The 27,433-nt window shown below is 33.9% G+C and overlaps 2 protein-coding genes, 1 non-coding gene and 3 pseudogenes across 22 annotated transcripts; 3 read left to right on the forward strand and 3 right to left on the reverse strand.

Annotated features, from left to right (window-relative positions):
• Nucleotides 1-5,064: 5,064 nt before the first annotated feature.
• Nucleotides 5,065-8,865, reverse strand: LOC111279321 (GTP-binding protein OBGC, chloroplastic-like; annotated as a pseudogene). The gene is made up of 5 exons (XR_016334812.1): nucleotides 8,189-8,865; nucleotides 7,527-7,804; nucleotides 6,948-7,236; nucleotides 5,392-5,479; nucleotides 5,065-5,202 (listed from the first exon to the last, which is right to left on the reverse strand). The product of XR_016334812.1 is annotated as a GTP-binding protein OBGC, chloroplastic-like (transcript).
• Nucleotides 8,866-9,017: 152 nt separating this feature from the next.
• Nucleotides 9,018-11,420, forward strand: LOC111279322 (putative serine/threonine-protein phosphatase 2A regulatory subunit B'' subunit TON2; annotated as a pseudogene). The gene is made up of 7 exons (XR_016334813.1): nucleotides 9,018-9,177; nucleotides 9,335-9,467; nucleotides 9,581-9,645; nucleotides 9,757-9,832; nucleotides 10,086-10,187; nucleotides 10,470-10,662; nucleotides 11,054-11,420. The product of XR_016334813.1 is annotated as a putative serine/threonine-protein phosphatase 2A regulatory subunit B'' subunit TON2 (transcript).
• LOC149510824 (small nucleolar RNA snoR104) lies at nucleotides 10,813-10,931 on the forward strand. Its single transcript, XR_016334902.1, has one exon. It is a non-coding gene; the product is annotated as a small nucleolar RNA snoR104 (small nucleolar RNA).
• Nucleotides 11,421-12,052: 632 nt separating the features above from the next.
• On the forward strand, nucleotides 12,053-20,089 carry LOC111279304 (anaphase-promoting complex subunit 7-like). Of its 10 annotated transcripts, none has more exons than XR_002688926.2 (19): nucleotides 12,053-12,224; nucleotides 12,331-12,399; nucleotides 12,504-12,554; nucleotides 13,235-13,372; nucleotides 13,485-13,547; nucleotides 13,741-13,856; nucleotides 14,015-14,099; nucleotides 14,771-14,830; nucleotides 15,072-15,117; nucleotides 15,282-15,355; nucleotides 15,591-15,641; nucleotides 15,754-15,954; nucleotides 16,047-16,091; nucleotides 16,218-16,311; nucleotides 16,477-16,622; nucleotides 16,720-16,949; nucleotides 17,188-17,248; nucleotides 17,410-17,570; nucleotides 18,102-18,239. XR_002688926.2 is itself a non-coding variant. In XM_022866323.2 (18 exons), the coding sequence occupies exons 1-18, from the start codon at nucleotides 12,156-12,158 to the stop codon at nucleotides 17,494-17,496; spliced, it is 1,686 nt and encodes a 561-aa protein (XP_022722058.2). In that variant the 5' UTR covers nucleotides 12,053-12,155; the 3' UTR covers nucleotides 17,497-17,816. The 10 variants fall into 10 exon arrangements, 4 of the variants coding, with proteins under 4 accessions (XP_022722058.2, XP_089612864.1, XP_089612865.1 ...); XR_016334878.1 differs by lacking the exon at nucleotides 18,102-18,239 and adding an exon at nucleotides 19,954-20,089 and having other exon boundaries at nucleotides 12,068-12,224; nucleotides 16,047-16,118; XR_016334880.1 differs by lacking the exon at nucleotides 18,102-18,239 and adding an exon at nucleotides 18,914-19,036 and having other exon boundaries at nucleotides 12,068-12,224; nucleotides 16,047-16,118.
• LOC111279303 (uncharacterized) lies at nucleotides 17,661-24,092 on the reverse strand. Of its 9 annotated transcripts, none has more exons than XM_089756733.1 (18): nucleotides 23,879-24,092; nucleotides 23,651-23,760; nucleotides 23,434-23,540; nucleotides 23,114-23,195; nucleotides 22,889-23,032; nucleotides 22,698-22,775; nucleotides 22,473-22,577; nucleotides 22,054-22,120; nucleotides 21,899-21,960; nucleotides 21,473-21,612; nucleotides 21,201-21,327; nucleotides 21,000-21,114; nucleotides 20,717-20,805; nucleotides 20,291-20,374; nucleotides 19,867-20,214; nucleotides 19,206-19,727; nucleotides 19,050-19,109; nucleotides 17,661-18,550 (listed from the first exon to the last, which is right to left on the reverse strand). In XM_089756733.1, exons 3-18 carry the CDS (start codon nucleotides 23,475-23,477, stop codon nucleotides 18,470-18,472), a joined length of 2,148 nt encoding a protein of 715 aa, XP_089612859.1. In that variant the 5' UTR covers nucleotides 23,478-23,540; nucleotides 23,651-23,760; nucleotides 23,879-24,092; the 3' UTR covers nucleotides 17,661-18,469. The 9 variants fall into 9 exon arrangements, with proteins under 9 accessions (XP_089612859.1, XP_089612858.1, XP_089612860.1 ...); XM_089756732.1 differs by having other exon boundaries at nucleotides 20,291-20,386; XM_089756734.1 differs by having other exon boundaries at nucleotides 20,291-20,386; nucleotides 23,623-23,760.
• A 1,204-nt stretch (nucleotides 24,093-25,296) lies between these two features.
• On the reverse strand, nucleotides 25,297-25,815 carry LOC111279908 (monothiol glutaredoxin-S2 pseudogene; annotated as a pseudogene).
• Between the last annotated feature and the right edge of the window lie 1,618 nt (nucleotides 25,816-27,433).

A 27,433-nucleotide genomic window follows, 5' to 3' on the forward strand; every position in this document is an offset into this window, starting at 1 on the left:
TTTCTATTTGCCATCATATCTAACCTTCAAAATATTGGTTTCACCTTTAGTATTATCTCATGTAAAAATTTGATTCTAGAGTGAGGTTGACCTTGGTCTCAAGGTACACAAATGGTGTTGCATTAATAAGTTGGATATTATATTAACTTTCTTGATCTCTTTATTCATATGTGCTAGGGATATTTTGTGGTTCAATGAACAAAACAATTTTGTCTTAGAGTGAGAGTCATCAATTAAATAGTGATAATTTTATTAATTTTATCAAAGTTGATACGTCGAGTTGACTTGGAATCTCAAATTTCACATCAACTCGACCACCTTGATTGATTCCTTGATGTCATATGAGGACTATGATTTATCACTTCTTAATTGAGTCACTAATTGTTAATTAAACTCAAGCTATCACATCAACTTTAATCTTATCACCGGGAGCTCAGGCTATCTAAGTCCAGTACCTTCACCATTAATATATAAATAACTCCTCTTACTATTAAATTGATTCAACTTTCATATTTATTTTTAGACTTTTCTTTTATTTTTATTTTCTTGTTAAACACTGATCTAAATGTTAGAGTACAAATGTCAAAAAAATCTCTGATATTTGTTATTAATAGATCTTCTTCTTTTATGATTTTAAATTTTTACTATCGTTAAAATAATTCGATTCTAATAATATAATATTACAATCACGATAATTTTTTACCTCAATATATGTGATTTTATGTGTTTGAATATGTTTTGATCGGGAATGAACTCATGAAAACAATATTCTAATAACTTGGAGATGGAAATATGGAATTTGGAAGGTGAAAGTGGAGAAAAGGGACAAATAAAGATGGTGGGTCATTTCCACATTTTCGAGCTCCTTAAAAACTTTCTTTTCAGGTATCTTTTTAACTCAAAGTTCAGCACAATCTGGCCTAGACAAGTATGGGGAACTTTCATTCTTTTGTCTTTGATCTCTCCATAAAAAAGCAAAAAGAAAAAAGCTATAGTCAAAAGGGTAATCAAATTAAGGCTTAAAGAATAAATTGTAAAAGCAAGATGGGACTAAATTTCCCATTCACGATTAGAAAATTTTTTAAATTTCATAAATGAGATTAATAACGTATATATATATATTAATCTCTTAATTTCGTTTATAATAAAAGACGAACTTTTATATATAAATGGGGCATTAACAAAATTTATTTAGCCGTTCCAACAATGAAAGTGGAAAACCATCCTCTTTGATTTCAATTAAACTTTCACATGGCTATATGGCATTGGGAATGGCAAAAAACTAATCATAATCAAATGGGTCAACCCGTTTTCTTGTTTTTTTAAACGTTTTGCTTTGCCCACTAGTCATTATTATAGCCAAAACATAATTGAATAATGGACCAAATTGATTTTACATGGTCAAAAAACAAATCAAGCATATTTAAATGATGGAACTTATAAAAATATGAGCTGAGAGAATGGCACATCATCAAGTGTTATTAATATTATTTGAGTTTTTAAACACAATCATTTTCATTTCTTTTAAGAATGACAATATATATATATATATATATTTATTTATGGAATTAGAATCTATGACCCTTGACTCATCCACTAAAGATTTGAAGAACAAACAAATGTGGGATTTGTTTCATTTTACCTTATCTTAATAGAGCAATGGCCATTTAGAACATGGGATCATAATATTTGATCACATGTGGACCAATATACAGAAGAATAAAGTATTGGCCAAAAGTTTGTTTGTCTTTTCACATAAGAAAATCCATGTCTTTTGCTTAAAATTGAAACAATTATTAGGTTTTCTTGTCTTTTTATTTTTTTTTTCTTGTTTTGAGATTTTGCAGTTAAGTGGTAAAATCCAAAATTGTATGTACGTTTATGTTTTGTGGTTGGTCCAAGGAAAAACATCTTTTTTCCTCATATTCTGGTTAGACCAAGAAATTGAACCTTTCAACAAAATGCCACATGAAATAAAATCAAGAAAAAGTTTCTTTTTTCATGAAAATCAATGCCTTACTTTGCATGAAAGGTTACTTGTGGATGTTACCATTTGAATAGAAGAAAGGGTAGCCAAGCCTCTTTCTGAAAAAATGTGAGGCCAGTTGAAATGTAAGGACGAAATATGGTTTGATAAAATCTTGTTTTATTAATTTAGTTGATGTATGTAATCACATAATATTCAATAGATTTAAAATTTAAATCTTATAATCCATAATTTTTTTATTTTATTATTATTATTTTGCTTGTTCAATTCCTTCAAAAAGATAGGTTTGGTTTTAAATTTAGACAAAGAAAACCAGATGGTTTGTAGAGTCCTTTCTCTTTGTCTCAATCCTTGCTTGCTTTGATTACCTTTCCTATGAAGTTTTCTTCATTTTCATGACAAAGAGAGAAAAGTTCCATTTGGGGTTTTGGCCTTTGGGATTTGGGGGTCAGAAAAGAATTATGCACATTCTCCAAAAACACCCACTTTTATTTTCTAGTGCTAAGGGTAACCCTGGATTTAGGGAAAAAGATGAGAGTGTCTTTCTTATAGAACTTTGGACTTTGACCTGAAAACATTAAACAAGCAAGAGTACTTAGCTTTTTATCATGAAAATTGTCCCATTTTGGGTGAGATTCTTTTTATTATGGTTTAACTGTTTAAGCTCCTTTTTGGCTACTCAAGGCAGTCAAACACACACACACACACACTCACACAAACACTTGTGACCTTCCATTAAAGCAGTCATGGTGCACTAGCGCCCAAAGAAACCAAACAATTCTTCTTCTTGCTCTTATTTAGGTGATGATGGGACGATCATGTGGTAGATAATATTGTTTAGATTCATTCAGTGAGGAAAAAAAAAACCCCTACAATTTTTTTGCTCTTATTGTCTATCATATATTCATAGTCTTTGTTGTTTTGATCTAATTGTTAATCATGAAGTGTGGGTTATATATATATATATATATATATATATATATATATATATATATATACACACACAAGCTAATGGTTAGGATGTGATGGGCTAAAAACAAAAATTGATTGAGATATTAAGAAATTATTCTTTTATATTTACTTTAATTTTTTTTCATTTTTTATCTTTTTGAAAATTTTACATTTATTTTGATGATTTTGTCAAAAATTTACATATATCTTATTTTTCCATAAAATTTAAAATATCTATGAATTATTATAAAATGAAATTTCCATAAATTAAAGTCAAATCATATTATCAAACCAAAATATTAATGGATTATTATAAGAATTCAATTTTATTTTTTATGATCTTTAAATAAGAAAAAGGAGGAAAAAAAAAAGGAAATTAAAGACACGGACAACGCAAGGCGGATTTGACACGCCAATGCTTTCAAGTCAACCAGTAAAATTAAGACACGTAAACTTGTAAGGCCACCAAACCCTGAATCCGATTACTACGTAGCATGCACGATGTGACGCGTGGACACTGTTGCCATGTCATCCCGTTACAGTTTCTCAGAATCCCGTACGACGACGTGTCCAGTGAAAAGAGCCTAGTTACAGCCGAATGATCGAGATGACGTGTCGTGAAGAGAGAATACTCACTTTCAAAAACAGTGGGGAAAGTAAATCACGGAGGAAAGACCACGTGTAGATGGAGGTTAGATCGACGGTAGGGATTAATCGGAGGGAATAATGAAAACAGTGAAAGCGAATCTGGTTTGAGAAAAGCAAAGGGTTAGTCAAAGATTCATGGCCAACGGTCCGATTGAGATTGGACGGCTGAGAGTGACACTGTCTTTTGTCTTCGATTTAGAGCACTGCCCACGAGATTTGCTTACGTATGCATTGCAACTCGCAATTTTCTTACGTTCCTCCCCACCACGTTTTTTTTCTTATTTTTGGTTTTTTGAAAATAACAGCTTTTGTTTTTCATTTCAAGTTCTTTTTTTTAAATATTTTCATGAATATTAAAAAAAATAGTTTAATTTTTACATATTTGATATTATAACTCTTAAATCTGACACTTAATATATTCATATCTATAAAGTATTAAAATTTATATATATTTATATTATATTTTATATAAAAATTATTTTAATTCGTATCAATATAAAATCATAAAAAATATATATTTTTATAATTTTAAACCGTATTATCTTTATGATTTTTTTATATTATATTATATTTTAAATTATTGAATCCAACTAAATCTAAATAAAAAATAAATTTTAAATATAAAAATTAAAATGACATTCAAATTCAAATCCTTGCCCTTACTATTTCTTTCTCTATTTCAAATTAAGATTTTTTTTATAAAATAAATAATTCAAATTCATTTTCAAGTTACGATTTTTTTATAAATAATAATTCAAATTGATACAAATTGCTGGCTTGTGTAGGGTTAAAAACTCACCTATGGAAATTATTTGTAACTCAAATTTGGCTTTTATTTCTGAATCTTGTGCATGATATAAGATATTGATGAAACCAATTTTATAATTTTCTTCTTTGTAAAAATTACTTGCATTGCAAGTTTGCAATTCTATCACAAAATTAAAGAAATTAGATGCAAAACTTAGATATTTAATGGCATACATAACTAATACACTTCAAGGATGCATTATTGGCCTTGATTGCAATATTAAGAGAAAAAGAAATGCTTATTAAGAATGAAGGCATTACCCTAAAGTCTCTTGGGGACTATAGATTGCAACTGCAATTGCATTATCCAGTTCATACAATGAATTGGACAAGAACTTGCCTGTCCTTCTATACCAATGTGAAGCACTCGAACATGTCGGAAATGTCACTGGCACCATGCACTCCAATCTTTTTGGTATCGTGGCAATCGCAGTATATTTCATCAAGCTCCATGTCATTTCTCATGAATTTACAACACCTTCAGGCTCTGATTGCATATTGTTGCTTATCTGTTTCACATGAATATTCAGGCATTGGTTCTTGTTTCTTGGATGAAGGAAGAGGTCCTGGCTTTACCTGGAGATTGAATGTTGTGGTGTGGAATCAGTAAGTATAACATTGGTTGAAACTAAATCAGGCATGAACAGGCACTGGAACCTTTGCCAAACCCCCTAATATGGCAGTTTACTGACAAAATTTTCAGATGCCAGTTACTTCCACTGGGGCCATTTGATTGACTGATCTGTTGATCTCTTCTTCATGCTTGGTGTACCGGAATTCTCAGCAGAATCATGCCACATCATCTCCATCTGATAGGGACAAAAAAAAAAACATTTTATCGCTGGATAGAAGACTAGCGAAACCCATGTTTTTAATTTCTCCCAAATATTCTTCTTCACCAAGATTAATCTAGTTCAACTAAAAGAAAACGGAAACGTCGGTGGAATCACAAGAAAATGGAACAGGTCATCAGTAACAATATAATATGGCATTGTCACCTTCGTTCACCCCAAGCTTCATGAGAGACCTGTTGACTCCACAAGCCTCCAGGAGATGTTTAAACATTTTTCTTGGAGTCTTATGTATCTGTTTAATTGAGTGATGTTATCAGTAAAGGAATAACAGTAACACCTTTTAATCAATTTGGGGCATTTAACGTAAGTGAGAAACATGCAGTTATGAAAACATGGTATGTACTTCGATCAAGAGGGCTCATTTTATGAAAACATGGTAGAACTAAGCTTTTGTAAAAGTCCGCTACATGTATCTTTTATCAGAGAAAAAACCTCACCTTCTTGGCTGGACTCTTTCAAATGAGATTCAGTTTTCAACAAAGAAATGTATATGATCCATTTACCCATGGAAAACCAAATGGCTTACACTTTGGTTCATATAAGTTACATAATGAACATTCCATATACAGAACAAAAAAACCAAAACATTAAAAGGAAGCACATATTACAAGCACTGTGAAATCTAAATCAAAATTAAATGAATCACTGAACAATCGATGAGGCCAAAGTAGATGAATCATTGTAGGTTTTGGACTGGATCACTCTCATTCCAATGCTTACAGAAACTAGATTCAATCATTCATAATTGATTACAGGAAAATGTTTTTCATATAAGTGAACTATTAATATTGAGGGCTTGAAATATTCAAAATTTATCCTCTGTATTGCAATAAAGGTTTCTTTTTTTGTCTGACTTTTCTGTATCTTTCTTCCTCTAGAAACTTAAAAGGGAGAATGCGAAACGAAAGACTAGATAAGAGAGAACATGCATGTCCAAAGTTCTGATTAAGGGCAGAACATGAGGAATTAACTGTAAGTCAATAAATTTTCATTCTAGGTATTTACCAATACAGTTTATAGTGCTGTTCCGGAACTGGGCAGTCAATGCTTAATACTCATTTGAGACAAAAAGCCAAAAGCCATTGTTTCTCTCCTTATGAGAAAAAAGGAAAAAAATTACTATCCAGCTGGTTGCATGATCTAGAAGTCAAGTATGGTTTTAACGCAGCATAAAACCTATTCAGTATTATATATCCCACATTTATATAAGTCAGACTTTACAAAATGATATGAATGAGATGAAATAAGACAGAACAGACTCAGCAGCACTAGCAAAGTTATATGAACATGGTAAACAAGAATAGAATAGACTCAACAGATACACACAGCAAGTTGAGACGAAAAGAAAGCAAGAAGTATAAGCAATCAAAGATAAGAGTTATTAACCTACTGCTAGTTTGTCATCTGAATAAAGTATAACAGATGAGCTCCAATTAAATGCCAAGTATTGCAACTACTGTCATGAGCGATCTCAAACTCACTAATAGAGGAGCTACGCTGCTTGTGTATCATATCAGCTACATGGTTCAAATCTACTGGATCTTGAAAAACTAAAGAACAGGAAGGATTTGTCAACAATGAATGCGATGAATTCATGAATGGATTAGGATTCATAGAGTACAATTAGAATTTGGTATTGAAATATAATTAAGGATGTGCACAATAATAAATTTAAAAAATTTAACTTAAATAAACTTAACCTTTGAATGCCTCATTGCATTCCTTGGTTTTGAAGAAGCTTGCAGACAGCACAGATAACTTCATGAGAAACCTCTCATTTTACTGCACTCATGCAAAAAGTTTCAATTCTATGACCTTGTAGTTTTTCCACAAATGATGGCCAATTCTCATATGCCTCAGGAAGGTCCACTTTTTGTAGGCAACTATGTATGGATGTTCAGCAAGTTCTGGACTAAAAAATTCCAGCTCAAGCCGAACAGCATCAAACTCAAGTTCTGGTTCCTGTTGAGAGCCATCAACAACATGTACCTATGTAACAGAAAGAAGAGATCAGATTGTGGTCACCCTAAAAAGCCATTTCCTTTACCTTTATCAATTAGACTAGTGAATATCAAACATAAATCCTATCCCTTTCTTTCTTGGTGAAAAGCATAAATGGTATAAAAAACTGACTGGAAAATGAGCTCAGGACATCAAATTTAATAGTTAAAGGAGCCATAGTGAATTCATACTACCATAACGCATGAAAAGCAGTTATGGATTTAGTCTTTAATGAGTAAGGATTACAGTAGTTGCACTGTATGACAAGAAGTCTGTACCAGTGCAGAACGTCTTTCAGTGTGCTGTAGAAACTCACGACCTAAGCCAAAACCCCTGAGTGCTCCTTCAAGTAAACCAGGAAGATCAGCAACTGCCATGGTAGACGCATAATCAAACGAAACTACATCCAGATTCGGAAGTAAAGTTGTAAAAGGGTAATTTGCTATTGCTGGCTGAGCAGCGCTTATTACACTCAGAAGGGTGCTTTTTCCAGCATTTGGAGCACCCACTATACCAACATCTGCAACCACCTTTAGGTCTAATTCCACGCCACCTGCTGAAGAATGCCATTATTCCTAATGTGCATATTAGCAGAAACAAAGAAAAAACCATTGCAAGATAGTAATTGCTCTTAGTTTCATGGTGGCCAAGAATGAGAGTAAAAAATTGTTGGATCTTGATTGGCACTAAAAACAAAATGCATGAAATGTAAAAAAGCCTTGTCCTTTTTTTTGGTACTTCAACGCAGGCTGCAGGTGTTGAAATTTGAATCCGACTTAATCCTTTTATGTTTGAATGGCAAGAATCTATGAAGATAAAGTATAAACACTAACAACCAAAACAAAAGCAATGTAAAAAACTAAAAATATAGGATATAGAAGAAAATGGGAAATGCATTGATCATCCAAAAATATTAGTAATAGTAAAAAAGAAAACTCACATTTCAGGACCCTCTTCTCCATTCTCTGCATTCTTAGGCACCTTGTTATTCCCATACTTAAACGAAGCATTCCCTCTTCCAACTCTCCCACCAGGCAATAACAACGCCCGCTGCCCCGGATACACCAAGTCCAACAAACGTTCCTCATTTCCCGCCTCTAACCACCGTTGCCGCCGCCATTTTCACCGCCACATCAACCTCCCTTCCCCGTGCGCTCATCTCCCCGCCCTAAAATGCACACAATTCCGAAACGGTAACAGCGAATTCATCGCTCCATCGACGTCCAAATACACATTCACTCCTTTCCCTCCGTCGCCTCCCGATGGTCCCCCCAAAGGCACGTACTTTTCGCGACGAAACTCCGCCACTCCGTTCCCGCCATTCCCTGCTTTCACGTAAATTTTGGCTCGGTCAAAGCATCTCATAACCGCTGGCACCCTTTTCTCCTTTACTTCCAACCCCAATCATCAACATCATTTTCTGATAAATTTACAAGCTTGCCATCAGAATCGTAATAATAAACCTCCTCTTTCTCTTCTTCCTCAAAATCCAAACTTTCATCACAATTATAAAAAATCTTCGATTTTCTCATCTAAGGTTCGTCCTCAAAACCTGAACTTTCATTTACTTCTTCATCAACATCATCATTATCATCGGTGTCTAACATTTCAGCTTCATTTATTTATTTCTTTAATATTTCAAAATGTTACTAATTTTTATTATACTTTACAATCTTTCTTAATCATGTGCAAGTCTTGGGATCAGTCCCTTATGGACTGTTGCTTTGTTAACTAAAGATGGCAGTCCTAAAATCATGATGTTCGAAGAAACCTAGATATCATCTGCTTTTCCTTTTTAATTTATTCCTATTGAGGAAGTAGTTCTTTGACTGCTGCTTATTATTCATTGTTCTTCAGGTTTCTCTTACACGAGCCAGGATATATATGAGTGAGCTTGATGAGGATTCAGATGGTTTCCTCCAACCTCATGTAAGGATTCTTTGCATCTTGAAGCCGCCCTCAACTTCAAGTGTTTATATGATCTTCTTACCATGTAATCTCTTTCACATTGGGTACTACTCCAGCATCAGTTTGTTTTTCACCATTTCTAAAGTATAAGAACTATAATCACTTTGATATTGTACAGGAAAGGGAAGCCTATATTCGCGGTCTTATTCCTAACCTGGCACAACTACAGGATATGCCAGCAGCCTTTGTTCAAATGTACTGTCGCATAGCTGCACACAAGTTCTTCTTCTTTTGTGATCCTCATAGACGAGGTCTGCATGACCTAAATTTGCTTACCAAAATGGACTGATATCTTATCTATTATAATTTGTTTTGGTGCTTCGATTGTACTGTTCAAATAGTTAAAACTTAGTATTTCTTGCAGGAAAAGCCTGCATAAAAAAGGTGCTACTCAGCAACTGTCTCCTGGAATTAATGGAACTACATCAGGTTCTTTATTGATGAATATGTCTTGTATATATATCATCCTCTTTTACTTAAGTTTGACAAATGTATTTCTTATTTTGATATTTTCTTTTCTCTCTTTAAACTTCTGTGCAGGAAAGTGAGGAAGAAGTCACTAACACCGAGCAAGCTGAAAATTGGGTTTCCTTGACATCTGCACAACGCATATGTGGTGAGTACTTAGAACACTTTCAGTTTTGGTAGAAATTGTCCTCTATCTTTACTGTTTTAGTTTATCCTTTCTTTTGCAAATGTACAACGTTCCCTGATGGTATAGTTGATCATAAACTGCAACTTCTTACGCATTCCATTCTTTGAAATAAAGTTTCTTTCTTGCTATTTGGGAATTGCATAAGCCTTTGAATAATATATAAGGGAAGAGTACTGTGTAATAATGCACTAACTGCATACTATTTCTTCTGTAGATATGTTTCTTGCCCTTGATAAAGATATGAACGGAACACTGAGTAAGCAGGAGCTTAAAGATTATGCAGATTGAACTCTAACTGAAATTTTTATCGAAAGAGGTAAGATATAACACTGTTGTTTATTTTTCAAGGTCTACCGGGATTTCTTATGTTTGATTCTTATGCAGAGTTGTTACTTTAAAAGCTACCTTTTGAAATAAAAATGGAATTAAACTTTGGGATGTTCAATAAACCCACTATGTATCTTCTTTTACTCAAAAGTATCATTGAGTTTCTCTCTTTCTGGTGTCATTTAGAAGTTGAATCCTTTCTGCTATTGTGGATTTTGTTTTGAGTTTTTCTACTCTTTTTTTTCTTTTGGATTTCTTATGCTTTGAATAGTATTTGATGAGCATGTCCACCGTGGGAAAACTGGTGCTGGAAATAATTGAGAGATGGATTTTGAAAGTTTTCTTGACTTTGTTCTGGCCTTTGAGAACAAAGACACTCCAGAAGGTTTAACATATTTATTTCGCTGTCTTGATCTTCATGGTAGAGGATTCCTCACATCAGAAGATATTCATTCTCTTTTCAGGTGAAGACCTCTTCATATATGCACATGGAAGTTTTATTTTGGCTACCGTGGTTCGAATCTTTATTATCCGCTTTGACCTGTTGCTAAGAGCTAGAGTTTTATTCCCTCTCCTGAGCTATCAAACGTAGCTACAAACATGGAAGTGAAGAAGGGCAGCATCAAAGAGATTAGATGTTTCCTGATACAATCTTCCTACAGAAAACTCTGTAATTTCCTGTTTGTAGTACTTTGAGCAAGCTTCTGCAAGTCTCATATCTCCATAGACATGAATGATTAACCAATGAACCATAGATTAAACTCGGAATCGAATTCTGCTCTTTAGTAATAGCTCTCATTGACCCAGGATTAATGATTTATTTTAACACAGACCACCTTTACCATCTTGAAACAGAGATGTACACCAGAAATGGATTGAAAGGGGCAACTGTGAATTGTGCATTGAGGATGTGAGGGATGAGATATGGGATATGGTGAAGCCAGTTGATCCACTGATGATTACACTGGCTGACCTCCTAGCTTGTAAACAGGGTGGTACCATCGCCTGCATGCTCGTAGATGTGCGGGGATTTCGGGCTCATGACAACAGGGAAAACCTTCTCCAAGAACAAGAAGAGCCAGGGGAAGAATGTTGATTTGCCTGTCTGATCAAAATCCTGCTTGTACTAACAAAATCTTCTTTGTTGTAACTGGTAAGATATATGATCTGAAAGATGCCTGTACCAAGACAAAAGCTAATGAAATTCGATTCATTAAGTCAATCTTAGTTTCAGATGATCAATCCCTCACTCACTAAGCTGAGTCATGTTACACCATTATTCAAGCAACTGATAGCGCAGGCATCAGCAGACCATTGGGGATACCAACCACCATTTCAGAACTTGAAGCAAAGCCCCAAGTAATAGACAACTAACTACCACTATAGTAAACTGTGAAGGAACTGATCTCTTAAGCCACAGATATGGCCAAAAAATCAATGATACAAAAAAGAAGAAGAAAGTGACATGTATTAAAATTTTAATAAAAATTTTTGATAGATTTGAAAAAAATTAAAATATATATTTTATATTTAACATATTAACATAAATTATAACATTTTAATTTTTATATTTTACATGTATTTAATATTAAATAAATAAACACAAATATATGAATTGTATTAAAATTTTAACAAATATTATTTATAAGTTTAAAAAAATAAGTTTTGTATTTAACTTATGGATATGAATTACGATACTTAATTTTTGAGTTTTATATTTACTAGAATTAATTTTTCGAATTTTTCCAATAAAAACCTTTTTTTTTTTTTTAAATAGAAGGAGGCGCACTTTGTTTTTCAGGGGCAAAACCGGGGTTTTAAAATGAAAAAACGGGGCGGGCTGTTTGGCATAATTTCAATTACGTATTGTCAAATTTTCTTCTCATCTTTTAAAAATAAAAAGGAAAGAAAAAAAAAAAAAAAAAAACCTTTACTGTCTCTGTTGCTGCTCTAGAAAATGGACGTCCCAAGGGAGCAAATCGCTGCTCTTCTCGATAATGCTCTCTTTGGCTCCGCTCAAGTTCTCGTAATCTCTTTTTTTTTTTTTTATGTATTAGTTATTTATTATTAAAACAAACCGAACTTAAATATTTACTTCGCTGATTGATCTTTTTTTGGTTTGGTTTTGACAGGGTTCTTTTCTTGTTTCATCATCTACCGTTAATGCCGAAACTAGTCCACATCTCAAGGCTGAAAATCTGGTATCGATTTATTCCAATTTTCCTTTTTTTTTTTGTTTTAAATGAGTTTTTAAATGCTAAATGATTCTTTTTTTTTCCTCAATTTTTGTTTTGTATTTCTGCAGATTCTTCTTGGCGATGCTTTGTTTCGGGAGAGAGAGTACCGTAGAACAATTGTAAGCTCATTTTATTTTTGAATAATTTTTTCCTCTGATTTACTGGCAAAAAAATTGACATAAATGGACTCGTTTTCGGATAATGTGAACAAAATCAGTCAACTGTAGAGTATCTTTATTTGTTCCCGGTAGATGAACAGCTTTAGTATGAAATATGAATGAGCTGCTATATTTTTTTAAATTAATTTTTTTAGTTTTAAATTGTTTCATTTCATTTATCTTTATATCTATTTTATGTCATTAATTAAAAAAAAAATCAATTTTCGAGTTTGTATATAATGTCGTCATTGGGAAGAGTTGGCTTTATATAGAAAATGTGATTCATGTGCTAGAGTGCTTAGATTTTTGGTGGAGATTGATAGAGTAATGAAGTCAGAGTTGCTTTAATTTTTTGCCTTTTCCTATATGCTTTCAGCATACATACAAGCAAGCCTTGCAGTATTACAAGATTAATTTTTTAAGTTTTAAATTGTTTCATTTCATTTATCTTATATAATTTTATGTTGTTAATTAAAAAAAAATCAATTTTCGAGTTTGTATATAATGTTGTCTTTGGGAAGAGATGGCTTTATATAGAAAATGTGATTCATGTGCTAGAGTGATTAGATTTTCGGAGGAGATTGATCGAGTAATGAAGTCAGAGTTGCTTTAATTTTTTGCCTTTTCCTATATCTTTTCAGCATACGTACAAACAAGCCCTGCAGTATTACAAGATTATTCCCAAGCAAAATTCAACAACTTCTAGAAGCTCATTGTCTGCCTCAAACCGGTCTTCTTCTCCGAATTCTTTTAACATTTCAGCGATAAATGAAAACGAGGTATTTTCTCTTATGAATTCTCTTTGAGCTCTTTTCTTTTTCTCGTAAGCTGAAATTTTTGAATTTTGAGACTAAAACACTTATTGCAATTTTGTTTCATTTTCCATGACAGGTGAAGTTCAAAATTGCTTCTTGTCATTTTGCTCTAAGTGAAATTAAAGTGGCCCTTGCAGAGGTTTTCTTCATTTCTATCTTTATTTCTCTGTTTTATTGTTTTTGTTGACTTGTTTTGATGGAGCTTGTATTTTGGATTCCTAAATATTTGTTTAATGGATTTTGATTTAAAGTTTAATTCACTATTCAGCCCCTCTACTTTTCTTTCAACTTTTTTTTTGAAATCTGCATTGTTCATTACTTTGAAATTGCAGATGGAGGGAATACCTTGCAAAGCAAGAAATTTGCAGATGAGTTTATTGATGGCAAAGCTTTATCGAAATACTAAACATAACCGCGGTGCTGTTACATGTTACAGGGAATGTTTAAGGTCTGTCAATTTTATTCCTATTTTCCTGATGTTTCTTTATTCTTTATGGATAGTGTGTCTAATAGTTATTGCTTTTCCCTTTGTTTTTACTGGTATTCACTAAAATTTGTTGTGCTAACTTTCTGAAAGCATGTGTCTTTTGGGTTCTTCTTTGGCAGGCAATGTCCTTATGTCATTGAGGCTATCATTGCCTTGGCTGAATTAGGGGCCAGTGCCAAGGATATAATTTCATTGTTCCCTCAGGTTTGTCAATATAAGTGCTATGCTTTGTCCCTGTGTCTAGTCAGGTAGTTAAGTATGCAAGATGTACTTTTTCTTTGATGTTGTATGCCTTTGAGTTTGCATAAGGTTTTTAATTTCAGATTGTATTGAATTTTCACTGTGCTCCATATAGACATGTTTAGAAGGTCAAAATGGGAAGCATTTTTCTGGATTTGTCATTCTCATGCAGGCTGCAGTAGAGTTCTTACTAGTAAACTTCTAGTTTTTCACATGTCATTTGTCATTGTTCAAGTTGCATGGATACACTCATTTAGTCATTTTTTTCATTCATTCAAGAGAAGTTAACTTATATGGTAGTGCAGTCTACTCTGTTATTAAACTTTGAGAGCTGCAATGTATAGTGCAGTAAACACCTTAAGCAGGAGATTTTCCTTTTGTTTTGAATCTTTGGTTGTCAAAAACATGATTTTGTGGAATGCAAATTATTTCTTCCTAACCCAAAGTTCTTCTTATGAACATATTTTCAAGTTTTAAAATCAAAAGTAATGCTATGAGGTTCCTAACTAGATTTGTTGACTATTTGGTGTCTTATTAGCTTCATTTTTTTTACTACAATTAATTTTTTTGTTTGGTTTTTGTAGTCATAGATCTTTGTTACCTAACATCTTCGTGTTCCTATTGTATAATTCCAGACCCCATATAGAAGTGGGAGGGCTCAATTAGATCATGGTGATTCAAGCCGTTGGCTGCAAGTAAGAAAAAAAATAAAATGGGTGACATTCTGCTCCATATTGAGCTACTTATTAGCTTTATGTTCCTTGATAAACAATGAAAATATGGATTTGGAAACTGTTATAATGGTTTTTCAGAAAAATAATGCTTCACTCAGTTATTTTGGTGTTATCTTGTGCATTATTATTTTAGTTTCAGTGCTTATGTCAATACTAATTTCTGCTTTGACAGAATTCTTAGTAATTTGCTGATTTTGTGCAGCGGTATGTTGAGGCACAATGTTGCATTGCTTCAAATGATTACAAAGGTAAGATAACTTTCTTTTCAAATTGTAAGGTTTAATAATCTAGAACTTATCGTATTTATGGATGTTGCCAAGCAAAGGTTATCTATTCTGATATATTTGTTAATTTATCTGCTTTATTAATTTCTTTTCATTAGGATTCCTGTTTCCCCTAAATCCTTTTGCAGGTGGTTTGGAACTCTTTACAGAACTTTTACAACGTTTCCCTAATAACATACACATATTGCTTGAAATGGCAAAGGTTAGGGATGGTTGCATTCTAATAAATCCAGCTTGTTTATTTGCTCCTTTATCAGCTTAGTAGGAAAGAAAACTAATGGTTGACTTTAGCTTAGAATGGATAAGAAAAGGCTGGAAGAGTATTTATGAACATGATCACTAATGTTAAATCTTGCTAGTTGTGGGCTGTTTATATTATCTAGATCATTTGATTTTTAATTAACTTTCTATTAATTAATACATGTTCCTATATCCAGGTTGAAGCCATCATTGGAAAGAATGATGAGGCAGGAATGAATTTTGAGAAGGTGATTAGAATATCTAACTTTTATGTCAATGAACTATTCTCAAGTCTTTTTCTGCCTATGCTTACACTTTGACTCATGTATGGTAACAAATTTGAGTCTGTGGTCCTTGTAGGTTCGATCCATTGATCCTTATGTTATGACTTACATGGATGAGTATGCAATGCTTCTAAAGATGAAGTCTGATTATTCAAGGTTGAATAAGTTAGTGCATGATTTGCTGAGTATTGATCCTACAAGACCCGAAGTTTTTGTGGCTCTATCTGTATTGTGGGAAAGGAAAGATGAAAAGGGTGCTCTATCTTATGCTGAAAAGGTTAGCTGGTTTATCCGTAACAGTCCTCTCCCCCTCCCCCTCTTGTAAATATTTATATATCTCACATATTCACTTATATTGTTTGCTATCAGAGCATCAAAATTGATGAGAGGCACATACCGGGTTATATAATGAAGGTATTGAAAGGTTTTCCATCCAACAGAGTGGGTGATTATCCTCATTAAAGCTTTCTCTGGGTGTTTGTTTTTCCTGGCAATATAATTCTATTTTCTCAATTTCTATATTTTTCTGTGTGCTGTTAGGGTAACCTGCTCTTATCATTGAAGCGGCCAGAAGCTGCTGTAATGGCCTTCAGGGGAGCTCAAGAATTGAGAGCTGATCTTCGTTCGTATCAAGGTTTGAGTTTTAAGGACAAAAAATATGCAAATTCACTATTCAGCTGCATAAGATTCATCTTATCCCTATTACTGTCTTCTATTTGTTTGATGCAGTTATATTCTAAAAAAGAAAGAATCGTGAGATTATGGAGGCCTGGCAAACCTCTGACTGTTATAATTTCAGGTTTAGTTCAGTCGTATCTGGCATTTTCTAAAGTCAAGGAGGCCCTCTATGCTGCTAGAGAGGCAATGAAGGCAATGCCTCATTCTGCAAAGGCACTGAAATTAGTTGGTGATGTTCATGCTAGCAATTCCAGTGGCAGGGAGAAGGTAAACCTGTAATAGACTATTCTTAGCATAACTTGACTAGATGTTGCCACTGAAAGTAAATTTTAATAAGTTTTACTCTAATTGAAACTGGTAACAGGCAAAAAAATTCTATGAATCAGCGCTCAGGCTGGAACCTGGTTACCTTGGAGCTGCATTAGCTTTAGCTGAGCTCCATGTCATTGAGGGCCAAAATAGAGATGCCGTATCTCTACTTGAGCGTTATCTCAAAGATTGGGCTGATGACTCTCTTCATGTCAAACTGGCTCAAGTATTTGCTGCCACAAATATGCTTCAAGAGTCCTTGTCACATTATCAATCGGCATTGAGGTCCATTCATACTCAGGATATGCTCCAATTTTCTCTTATTCTAGTTTATAGCCTGCACATGACAAGAACTTTGAATGATTATAAAGGAAGCTTTCATGTCAAATAATCTGACAGAGAAAACTGCTATTGCTTTGTTTGCTGTTAAACTTCCCCATTAATAGAATTTCTTATGCCTTTCAAAAAAAACCTGCTATTCCCTTTTTAATGAATGCAATTTAATGTCTAATGCATTTTGCAGAATAAATCCTCAGAATGAAGCTGCGAAAAAGGGGTTGGAACGCCTGGAAAAGCAGATGAAGGTCTGTATTGTGCTTGTGCCGTCCATTCTTTTTTCATTTATAAGGGGGAGGGGGTGTTTTTAAGATTTTTTTTTTGTGTGTGTGTGTGTGTGTGTGTCTGGAGGCATTTAGGCATGCTAATCATAGATATGCAGAGAGAGTAAGCGAGTGACTTCTTGTAGGGAGTGGATCCAGATGCACCTGAAGAAGAGGAAGAAAATGAGGTTGAAGATGCGGATGCAGACCAAGAAGAGACTGAGCTTTTGTAAGCTTGTGGCCAAGGTCTTCAATCGAATAGGATCCTGAATTCATCTGTTGAGAAGAAAACTGATTATGAATCAAGGTAACTTCTTGCTGCCATTTGAAGCAAATCATTTCCAGCAAATTTATAATCTTTAAGGGGGGCTAAAAATTGACATAATTCATTGGAGACTTGCACCAAGTTTTAAAAGTTTCATTTGACTAAGCACATCAGTTATGCGATAGATAGATGGTTTGTATTTTTCGGTCCAAATCACTAATACAATTGATTTTGTAGATGTCGACAATATGGTTACAGTAAGATATGAGTTCATTTAAATTTTATGAATTTCCACTGCCTATTCAAAACTACTACTACTGCAACTATCTCTGGTTTATCATGAATGAACCCTTTGTAAAAGTGTTGAAATCTGAAAATGTGAACCTGAACCTCATGTTCCAGTGGACGATTGGTTCAAATTCTTTGCGCTTTGGGACTGGTAAGATGTACATAAGTTCTATAGCAATCAAACACCCATTCGCATTGTTTGAAGATAGAGGCTAAAACTCTTCAGCAGCAGCGAGCTCCCCTCATTTGACCTGCTACTATTCGTTTGGCTCGAATATAATGCAGGTCTGCAGCTAGATTCCTACCGCAAACCTTATTCAAAGTTCCTCTTAGAAGCCCGCAGAGATCAAAGCCATGCCATAGGTCATTAGTATTGAACAGCAGGGGTTTCTTCAAACTAGAAGAAGAGATTGCGTCCAAGGAAACATGTGACATGGTCGATATACATATGTACATAGTAAATTACCAAATGAATATGAATATCCATGCCTTTGTTCAGCAGACATAGGCTCAGTTCCAGGCAGATTGAACACTTGTTGATTCAAACTGTTCCTCCTACCATCTTGTATGGCAAATAGATATATGGATATGACAGTAACTAGTCAGAAATAGATATATGGATATGACTGTAACGAGTCAGATTCAGTCTGACACTATACATTGAATGGTTTCCTAGGAGTGGGTGCTCGGTGCTCCATGGATTGCAACCTTTGTTTGAGATGGAAAACTTCAACCTGCATTGCAATATTAGGTGAATTGCAACATATAGGGTCAAAGAGAAGCCAGGGAGTATATTAATGAAGAAACGAATGAGCTTCATCTGATGGACAAAAACTAAGATTTGAATTGACTCTCTGATCATTTGGCATACAATTTGACTCTGATTCTAGTGGCATTAGCCTCAGGTTTGCAGTGGTGGATTTTGGATTCTTTTTTAGAGATGTTCACTTATAATATGTATTGAAAACTGTCACAGATTTACCAATTTTATGATGGAAAGAGTGTTTAGGGGAAAATTTCCTTCAAATTTTTCTTGTTTTTAATCTTTGGGGGTGTCCATGGATACCCTAGCTAAACATGTGGATTTGCCTCTGCAGGTTTGATAAACACATGCATCCAGGCACACAGGCTTTTGCACTCCCCTTGATTAAAACTAACGAAAGCAGCCACCATAGAGCATTTATCTTAGTTTCATTTCCCATTTATCCAAAACAATTTGGTTCAAAGCCACACCTGTAGTTGGAATGCTCTGGCCCTCTCCCCTGCAAGGACTCCTCTGGCCGAGAGCAGCTCCTAGAATAAATTTCAAATCAGGCACTCTTAAAAATGCGTTACGATCCAAAATGCATGTTTCCATGATTAAATAGCACAAGACAACAAAATCAATACCTTTTGAGTATCATCTAGAACAGCCTTAAGGAAAGCCACATCATGTTCGAGCCTTACATTGTCTGAGTGGACTATGTTAGATAACCTGTTGGCCTCTTCTTGAGCAAGTTCTGTACCAGCTAGTTTCTCTTTTAGCAATTCCATCTCCTTCATTGTGTCTGCAAATCTTTTCTCCATCTCCTCTTTGCTCTTGAGAGCAGAAGCTAAATTTCTTTCTGCATTGTATTGGCTTGCTGATGCAGCTGCCAACTGTACTTCTAAAATTCCATTTTTTCTACTAAGGGCAGCCATTCTTGTCTCATAAAATTGATATATGCTTGAAGGAGCTGATACGGCTCCTGATTTATCATCCGCTTCTGGAAATACAAAATTATCATTATCAACAGGAACATTTATGATCCGTTTAACCTGGGGATTTGAACTTTCAGATCCAAATAGGAGTGATTTGTCTGAACTGATTTTGGTCCCAGGAGCATGAATCTGAATTCCCGTATCAGATTGATTTGTTTTTTGTTCTATTGCCTAAAACAACAAAAATATGTTATGCTAATGGAATATTTCGATGGCAAAGTAGAAGGTGCCATTTCAAGTTTGAGCAGAGATTGATGGATGTTAATCATCTTGAAGGCAACAGTTAATTAAATGAAGCTTTTACAATTACCTGTAGAATAGAACTTATGTCCTCTGAACACTTTGTTATTCTAACAGCTGTGTTGTATTCTTCCATATTATGAAATTGCTTCCGTAGTGAGACTTTTCCAGAAAGAGGATTTTGATCCACAAGTGACAACTCTGACAACGATCTTCTACCAGAATCATGTTCAATTACAGACGCTAGATTTTGTCTTGCAGCAGAGTTAACCAAACGTTGGGAAGAACCGTTAACAGGTTGGCTAGCCGACCCTGCAGATGACGAGCGTTTTCCAAACTGCATTTGTCCCGCAGATTTACCAGGAGTAGATCGCCAGCCCATGGATGATTCATTCTTCTCAACGATCAGTACTTCAACCTGTGTAACAGACAAAGAAGGAATTACAATTTAAACACAATCTAATCATTCTAAGTATATGAATTCAAACTTCAACCTGATTTGATGGCTCCTTTTTGTATCCGCCGAATGCAACAAGAAAATCCTTATCCTTGTGCTGCACGAGTACTAGGCTAAATCCCTGCCAGAACAACTATCTTAAGAACAATAAGGCCCCATGTCTTATGACCAATGAGAGGTACCTTTTATTAAGAAATGTTCACTAGTGAAGAATGATTACATTGTGCTTAAACAAAATCCTATCAGAATTTTCTGTTTTTAACTTCAAATCAATGACCAACCAGAAAACTGGATGATCGTCTCTAACAGTCAAGTTTGCAATCTTATACCAAAAAGACAACATACAGGAATTCCAGTCATATATAATTCACATCATGTGGTATGAGGGTATCAAATCATTTAAAGAATCACACGCTTTGTGCAAAAGAACAAATGTGCAAAAGAATAAATTCAGCATGTTGACCTTGTTAGTTGTGATTGAAGATGGAAGTGATGCAATGGCCACAGACCACTCAGACTTTAAAACATCATAGATGAAAGTCTCTGTATGTCCTGTAAACATTTCCAAACCATATATGTTAAGGAAATAAGAAGTAAAAATGAATGCAAAAGATGCACAATTACAGGTTCAACCATTTCAAAATATGCAAGAAAAAGAGGTAATCAAATTCATGTACGATGATTTTTTCATCGACACTTATAATCACTTTCAGGTGCTAGTACATGCTTAATAGTACGGGGCATACTTTTTTTCCTACTTCCACCGCCTGATATGTACCATTTTGTTCTACACAGAACTCCGCAGCAACCAGCTCTTGGCGATGGATGAAAACCACGTATCTTTATTCTAGACCATACCATCTGACAAAAAAGTACTTATAAGAAAACCATTACAAGCTAATATAATCTAACATAAACATGGCAAGATTGCTAAAATTTTTACACACCGTTTCAAAGTCAAGTGAGTACAAGTCATTCAGTATCTTGGACTTTGATGCTCCACCAAAGATGAAAAGAGTTTTATCATCATAAAGAGTTGCCACATGATTGGATCTTGGAGATGGTCTTGTTCCCCTGTACAAAAGATTCTTTGCTTAGAAGCTTCTTGCATTTAGTCTTACGTTGCATGGATAAGAGCCAGATTTCTCTATCAGCAAAGTGACATCAAGTACACGGGCTTAATTAAGAAACAATAATGGAAGATGTTAGAGCTACACACGTGCATTGAAGGGTGAGCCAAGTTGAAGACTTCAGATCAAACATATGTAGGTCATTCAGTTTCTTCTTTTTAGCATCTTCACCCCCAAAAAGGATTAAAACGGAGCTTGCCCTGACCACAGTGTGACCACTTCGAGCAACCTGGAAGGCATGACAATGTTTTCTAGGAATGCTTACTTCTATAAATTAGTAAAACCCATAGTTTGTCAATGAAATAGCAAACGAGAAAGATGGAGCATCGACAAAAGACAATGATACGATGTAAGTTTACGACATGCCAGTGTTATAGCTCTATCCAATGAATGTATTGCTCATTACAATTTACTGTTCTTACCCATTTGGCATTTGTTTTTTATGATGTTTGATATCAATGCAAGAAATGCTACTTTACATGTAAATTGGCCATTTATGAGTTAGAAAAAAGTACCGGTATTTCTCCTTTTGCTTCCATAACTGACCAACATTCTGTCTCTGTATCAAATGCCCATACTGCAAAAACCAAAATTGAGAACAGAAAATGCATTACACCATGTACAAAGACAAAGTGATAATAGCATGATTCAGAAGATTCTAATCTTGAACCTGAAACTCTGTCATTCCCAGGGTCAGTTCTGCCTCCAACCAGGAGGGCATTTTTCCCCCATGAAACCTGGGCAAGGAAAAAACACAAAAAAGCTTGAGCATATCAACACTACTAACGCTTCACATCCCACTTGTTAGAAATAACAAGAACCAGCACAATAATACCACAAAGTAGCACAATCAATTTAACCAAACGATTAAATTAGAAACAATATACAATAAAAATTAAGTCTAATTAGTAGACATAGCAGTGGCACGAGAATCCTATTAACCTCAGTACACATGCCGTATCCTATGTAGCACACGGCAGAAAACACCTCAGTTGAAAAGCATGTAGTAACAACAATTCAGCATATATGGTATGCAAAGCAAAGAGAATATTCTATCAGGGACAATAGAATATGTCACTATGATTTTACCAGACTATGGCCCTTGCATGAAGGGATCTTCAATGGTAGACTGCTTGGGGACAAGTAAAGCTTGGATGATGCTGTGGTCCAGGAAAAATTATCAAAATTAAGAACCTGCAATAAAAACAGGAAAGAATTATAGGATTTAAGGTAACAATTTGTGACAGATCTTGCACCATGTCAAGTAAACTAGACATAATTTTCAAAAATTACAAACTATTAACATGTTTTTACCTGCACATCATCTAACAATCCATTCCCAGATTCACCACCAACCACTATCATCTTGTTCCCCACCACAGCAGCTGCATGCTACTCAAAGAACAAGTAAAGTTTTCAACACTTCCATCATAGCTGATATGTAAAAGTTGAATTAACAACTAAGATATGAAGCCATTAGAAATTGAAAAGCAACAATGTTTTACATTAAAGCGTGGCACAGGCCTTTCCCCAGCAACTGACAACACCATCCAATTCTCAGAGTTCACTGATGAATTAATCTCAGGGACAGTTGGACTGTGGGAGTCAAATTCATGAGAATGACTACTAGCAGGCATAGCGGACTCTACCTGAAACAAATTTGAAGGCTTTAGCACCTTATACACATGCCCACCAGTACCAAACCAAATCAAACAAGTCAAAAGCCTCACATTGGCAGTGTTACTTCGTTTGGGCGGTCTTATAGGACTCTTAATTCCATGAGCAGACTCTGAAAGTTGTACTTTCTTCACTCTAAATCAACACAGCAATGTACCAAATAAGTGTGCAATACACAACAAAAAGAGGCCTTCTTCATGAAAAAGTGGGATTTGGGCATTCTTTAATTAAGCTTGCAATTTATTTTCTTTCGCATAAAAATACTAATCTTGAACAAAGAACATATATTTAAATAAATAATCGAAATTCAGAGCAAGAAAAATGAAAAAGAAAATATGACTAACAAGTCAACTAATGAAAAGAAGAAACTGACCTGCCAAGCTTCATACGCCTACGGGAAAAGCTAAATATTTTCATCTAAGCAGACGCTTTGATGTAGCAAAGGAAACGTCTTTGGATCAAAAACCAGAAAATAAAACCCTAAAATTTCCAAAAAATGAAGCTACATTATCACCTAGAAAAACAACTTAAAATACTAAAAAGCCTAACAGCCAGTCAATACATAGATAAAATGATTAAACCCCGATTACTTATCCAAGTTCTTTTTAAACAGCAACAAAGCACAATCCTCCAGAACCATGGACTTAGCTCAACCTGACACAAAAGGTTTGACCTTCAACCTCGTACTTGAGTTGGGTTGCTGAGAAAACAAAGAATAAAAGAAAAGAAAATGAATTAATGGGCCATTCAGAAAATGAAGAGACAGGGTTCACTTATGGAAGTGGGTTTTGATTTTGAGGAAGTAAGCTGTACCTGACCTTCTGTAAGTGGTGATGACAGAGAGATAGCAACTAAAGCAAAGCAAATGACACTCAGAGAGAGAGAGAGAGGGAAGTGAAGTGGTGAAGGTGAAGTGAATGGTTGTCCTGTTGGTTATTGTTTGATGATGAGATCCTTTACCAAGATTTTCTTGGGATGGTCTGTCTAACAACTAGGTACCAGTCTAGTGCTAGTTTGCTTTCATAGTACCATGAAAATGTAATAATAAAGATATATATATATATATATATATAGTTAAATTGTCAATGCTTCTAATTCACCGTTTTTACCGTTCTTGTTTGATAATATATTTTTTCCTTAAAAATCATTGCCTCATGCTTGAATAAATTTTTTTTTTTTGGTAATCTATCTTCAAATTTTATTTAAATTTAATTTTTTAAAACAATTTTAATGATATATTCTTCCATATTATATATTTAAAAAATTACTTTTAAATATTATTAAAAGATCTGATCTTAATCGACAAAAATTATTCTTATGATCTGATTTATCAAATTTCAAGGAATATTATAAAACTAGAATCATTAATACTAATATGGTCTGATTTATTTTTTAAATTTCAATAAGGGTCATTTTCTACGTACAATTATTGATCAACTCCAGATTTTCAACTCTAAGAAAAATAATGTGAAATTTTAATAGTAGTAATAACTGTTGAGAGTGACTGAAGAGCAGTGATAAAAAACATGGAAAAGAGTGACCGCAGAACAGTCATAAAAAACATGGAAAGATGACTTTGGATTCTGTGTCAAAAACAAAAAGAAAAAAAGAAAGTCATTTATTTTTTCAAGTTGCAGCTGCCCTCTATAGCCTATAGCAGAGGATCCAATCTCCCCTCAAGTCTCCACCACATGTGTCACTTTCGATTCAAGCCCTCCCCCACCAACTTCTTGCTCTTTAAAGAGTTTTGGCCCATTTAGCCAAAAATTTTGCAACCCAAATCCATTTTCATCTTATATGAAAAACCCAATTTTATATTTATACATTTTCTACAATCCAAGCATTGGTTTTACTAGTTTAATCATATTTAATCAAGTTTTGCCCATGTAGATTGGTTGAAGAAATGGTGAATTTTACAAGTTTCATACTTTGAAGAGGAGGGATTTTAAATTAAAATTATTATTTTGACAAAGAAATCAAGTAATGTTTTAAGACATTTAAAGGTTAAGAGATGAATATTATTTTTTAAAAGCAAGGATAGAAATATTTTATTAAAAGATTGAATAAGGTGATAACAATATAGAAAAAAAAAAAAGGCCCAAGGACTTGCATTTTTAGATATAGAATATTGTTAATGTAACCCATAACTTTTATTTCTCAAAAAAACATATTAGTACATTACCAAAAAGATGACATACATGCTAAGTAGACTCATAAATTAGTAAGACCATATAAAGTAGGTATGTTGGATACATTATAGTGTTAATTAGACTTGAAGCCTATGCTCTTATGGATCTAAATGTGATTATCTAGTATATATAATCACATGTTTATTGGTGCTCCGACATGCAAGTTAGTGGATTTTATGGATTAAACCCAAAGAGCTCCAACTCGTCTAAGCATTGGGATTAAGGATCGATTAAGATGAAGACTCATGACCTCATTGGCACCACCAACAAGTTCACCACCAATGAACACGGCTGGAATGGAAGGGCTGCAACCGAGCCTCGAGAGAGCTTGTTCAATATCACGTCCTCTAGGGATCTCATCGAGCTCGTGGACTGCAGGGTTCACCCCAAAGTCATAGAAAAGGGTCTTGATGGTGTGGCACATGCAGCAAGAACTCTTACTGAAGATCACCACCGGCCTCTCCGATGCCAAAATTTTCACACTTTCCATTGCTAAAATGGAAACAATGCCAAAAGATGTATAGCTAGGGTTTTTGCAAGTGAAAGGCTACTTTGAAGTTTTTTGTTGGGTCTGTGAGGTGCTTTGAATGCCCAATCGGCACTGATTTATATAGGAATTGTGGCATTGGGTTGGCATGAAAATAAAGGTTTGAAGGAAATTGAAAAGAAAAATGAGAGAATGTTCCATTAGATATTTGGGTCGGTTTCCAACTCCACTCTTTGTCCTCTTAGATCATACATGAAAGCGATCAAAGCCTTCCTCCATAGCCAGACAAAAGGAAACGAATCTTTTTGATACGGAAAATTAACAGAGATGTAGCCTTTGTACGGCGAAAAATTTTCATTATAATTGTTACCTTTGCCTCAAAATATTCTCTTGTGACAGATCATTAACATTTTGGATTACTATTCTATCATATATATTACCAATCAATCAACATAAAAATGTTTACGAACAAATCTAATTTTTTATCACATGTCTCATTACACAAATTTGGATTCGATATAAAGTTTTAAAATCACTATTCGAATAGTGCATAGAATAATAATTTGTGTATTTTTTTTAAAAAATTTTTGTTTGTAAGTTATTAGAAAGTTTTCAAATTCTTGAATTAGATCACATACGAAAGTTTGAACTCATTCAATTTATGTAGATGTAGTATATATGTGAAAAAAGCTAAGTGGAACCAAATGTTTAATTCAGTTGGTCCATTTAATCATCCAAAATATTTGGAATTTAAATCCCAATATCTTTCACCCCTTTATATATCTCCTGACTGTAATCTCTCTTGTAAAATATGTAAAAATAAACTTGTGATCTCCATTAATTTTGAGGTAATTAGTAACAATTAAATATATATTGTTATATATGGTGTATTTTGTTTATTATAAATCATAGGATAGGATATGAGTTTAATTTTGGTTGTTGCTATCATGGAGGCATCTTCTGAGTTGGAGAAAGCAGTTGGATTTATCCAATTGGGACCTTGTCTTTGTTGTTTCTTGGATTATTTGTTGTTGCTGTAGTTATATTCAGAGAGGCGCATAAATTCCCTATTAGAAATGAAAATAGAAAGCTATTTGAAAGAGAGAGAAGAGTGTGGAGAAAATCATACAACCTATATATTATTCTTGCCAGCAAGAGAAAGGGAAACTTGAAACCGTTTGAGAAATGATAAGGATTGCATATATATTACTTTATTTTGAATATTTATTATTGGTTTTATCTAGTGAATTTTTTAATTTTATGAATGAAGTTAAGAGATTAACATATATTCTACTTTTTTTTAGTTATTTTTTAATATATCATAGGTGACATGTGTTATCCTACTAATTTTATTTGTGGAGTTTAAAAATTTTATTGACAATAAATAAAATAATTTCGCTCATCTAGGATCATACTGTTATTGGTTTTCAATACAATTAATTAAAGGCAAATTATTCTTTGTTATATATATTTGGGAAAATAATTAAAATAAATTAACAATAAATATTTATGCACAGTGATTGCTAATGACGCATTGATTTAGAGGTAAAGAGAAGGTTATAGAACCCTAAAATCTAATGTTATTTTGTGAGATAATAAACATATAAAGACATTAATGTCTATTGGTCTGAGTGGCTAAGGAGCTTGATTCTCTTTTAGCAAGGTCTCGATTTTAAATTTTATGAATGAAAAAAATA

The sequence above is a fragment of the Durio zibethinus genome, chromosome 27 (assembly GCF_047325235.1).
Source record: "Durio zibethinus cultivar Kanyao isolate XHJ-2024 chromosome 27, ASM4732523v1, whole genome shotgun sequence".
NCBI lineage: Eukaryota > Viridiplantae > Streptophyta > Magnoliopsida > Malvales > Malvaceae > Durio > Durio zibethinus.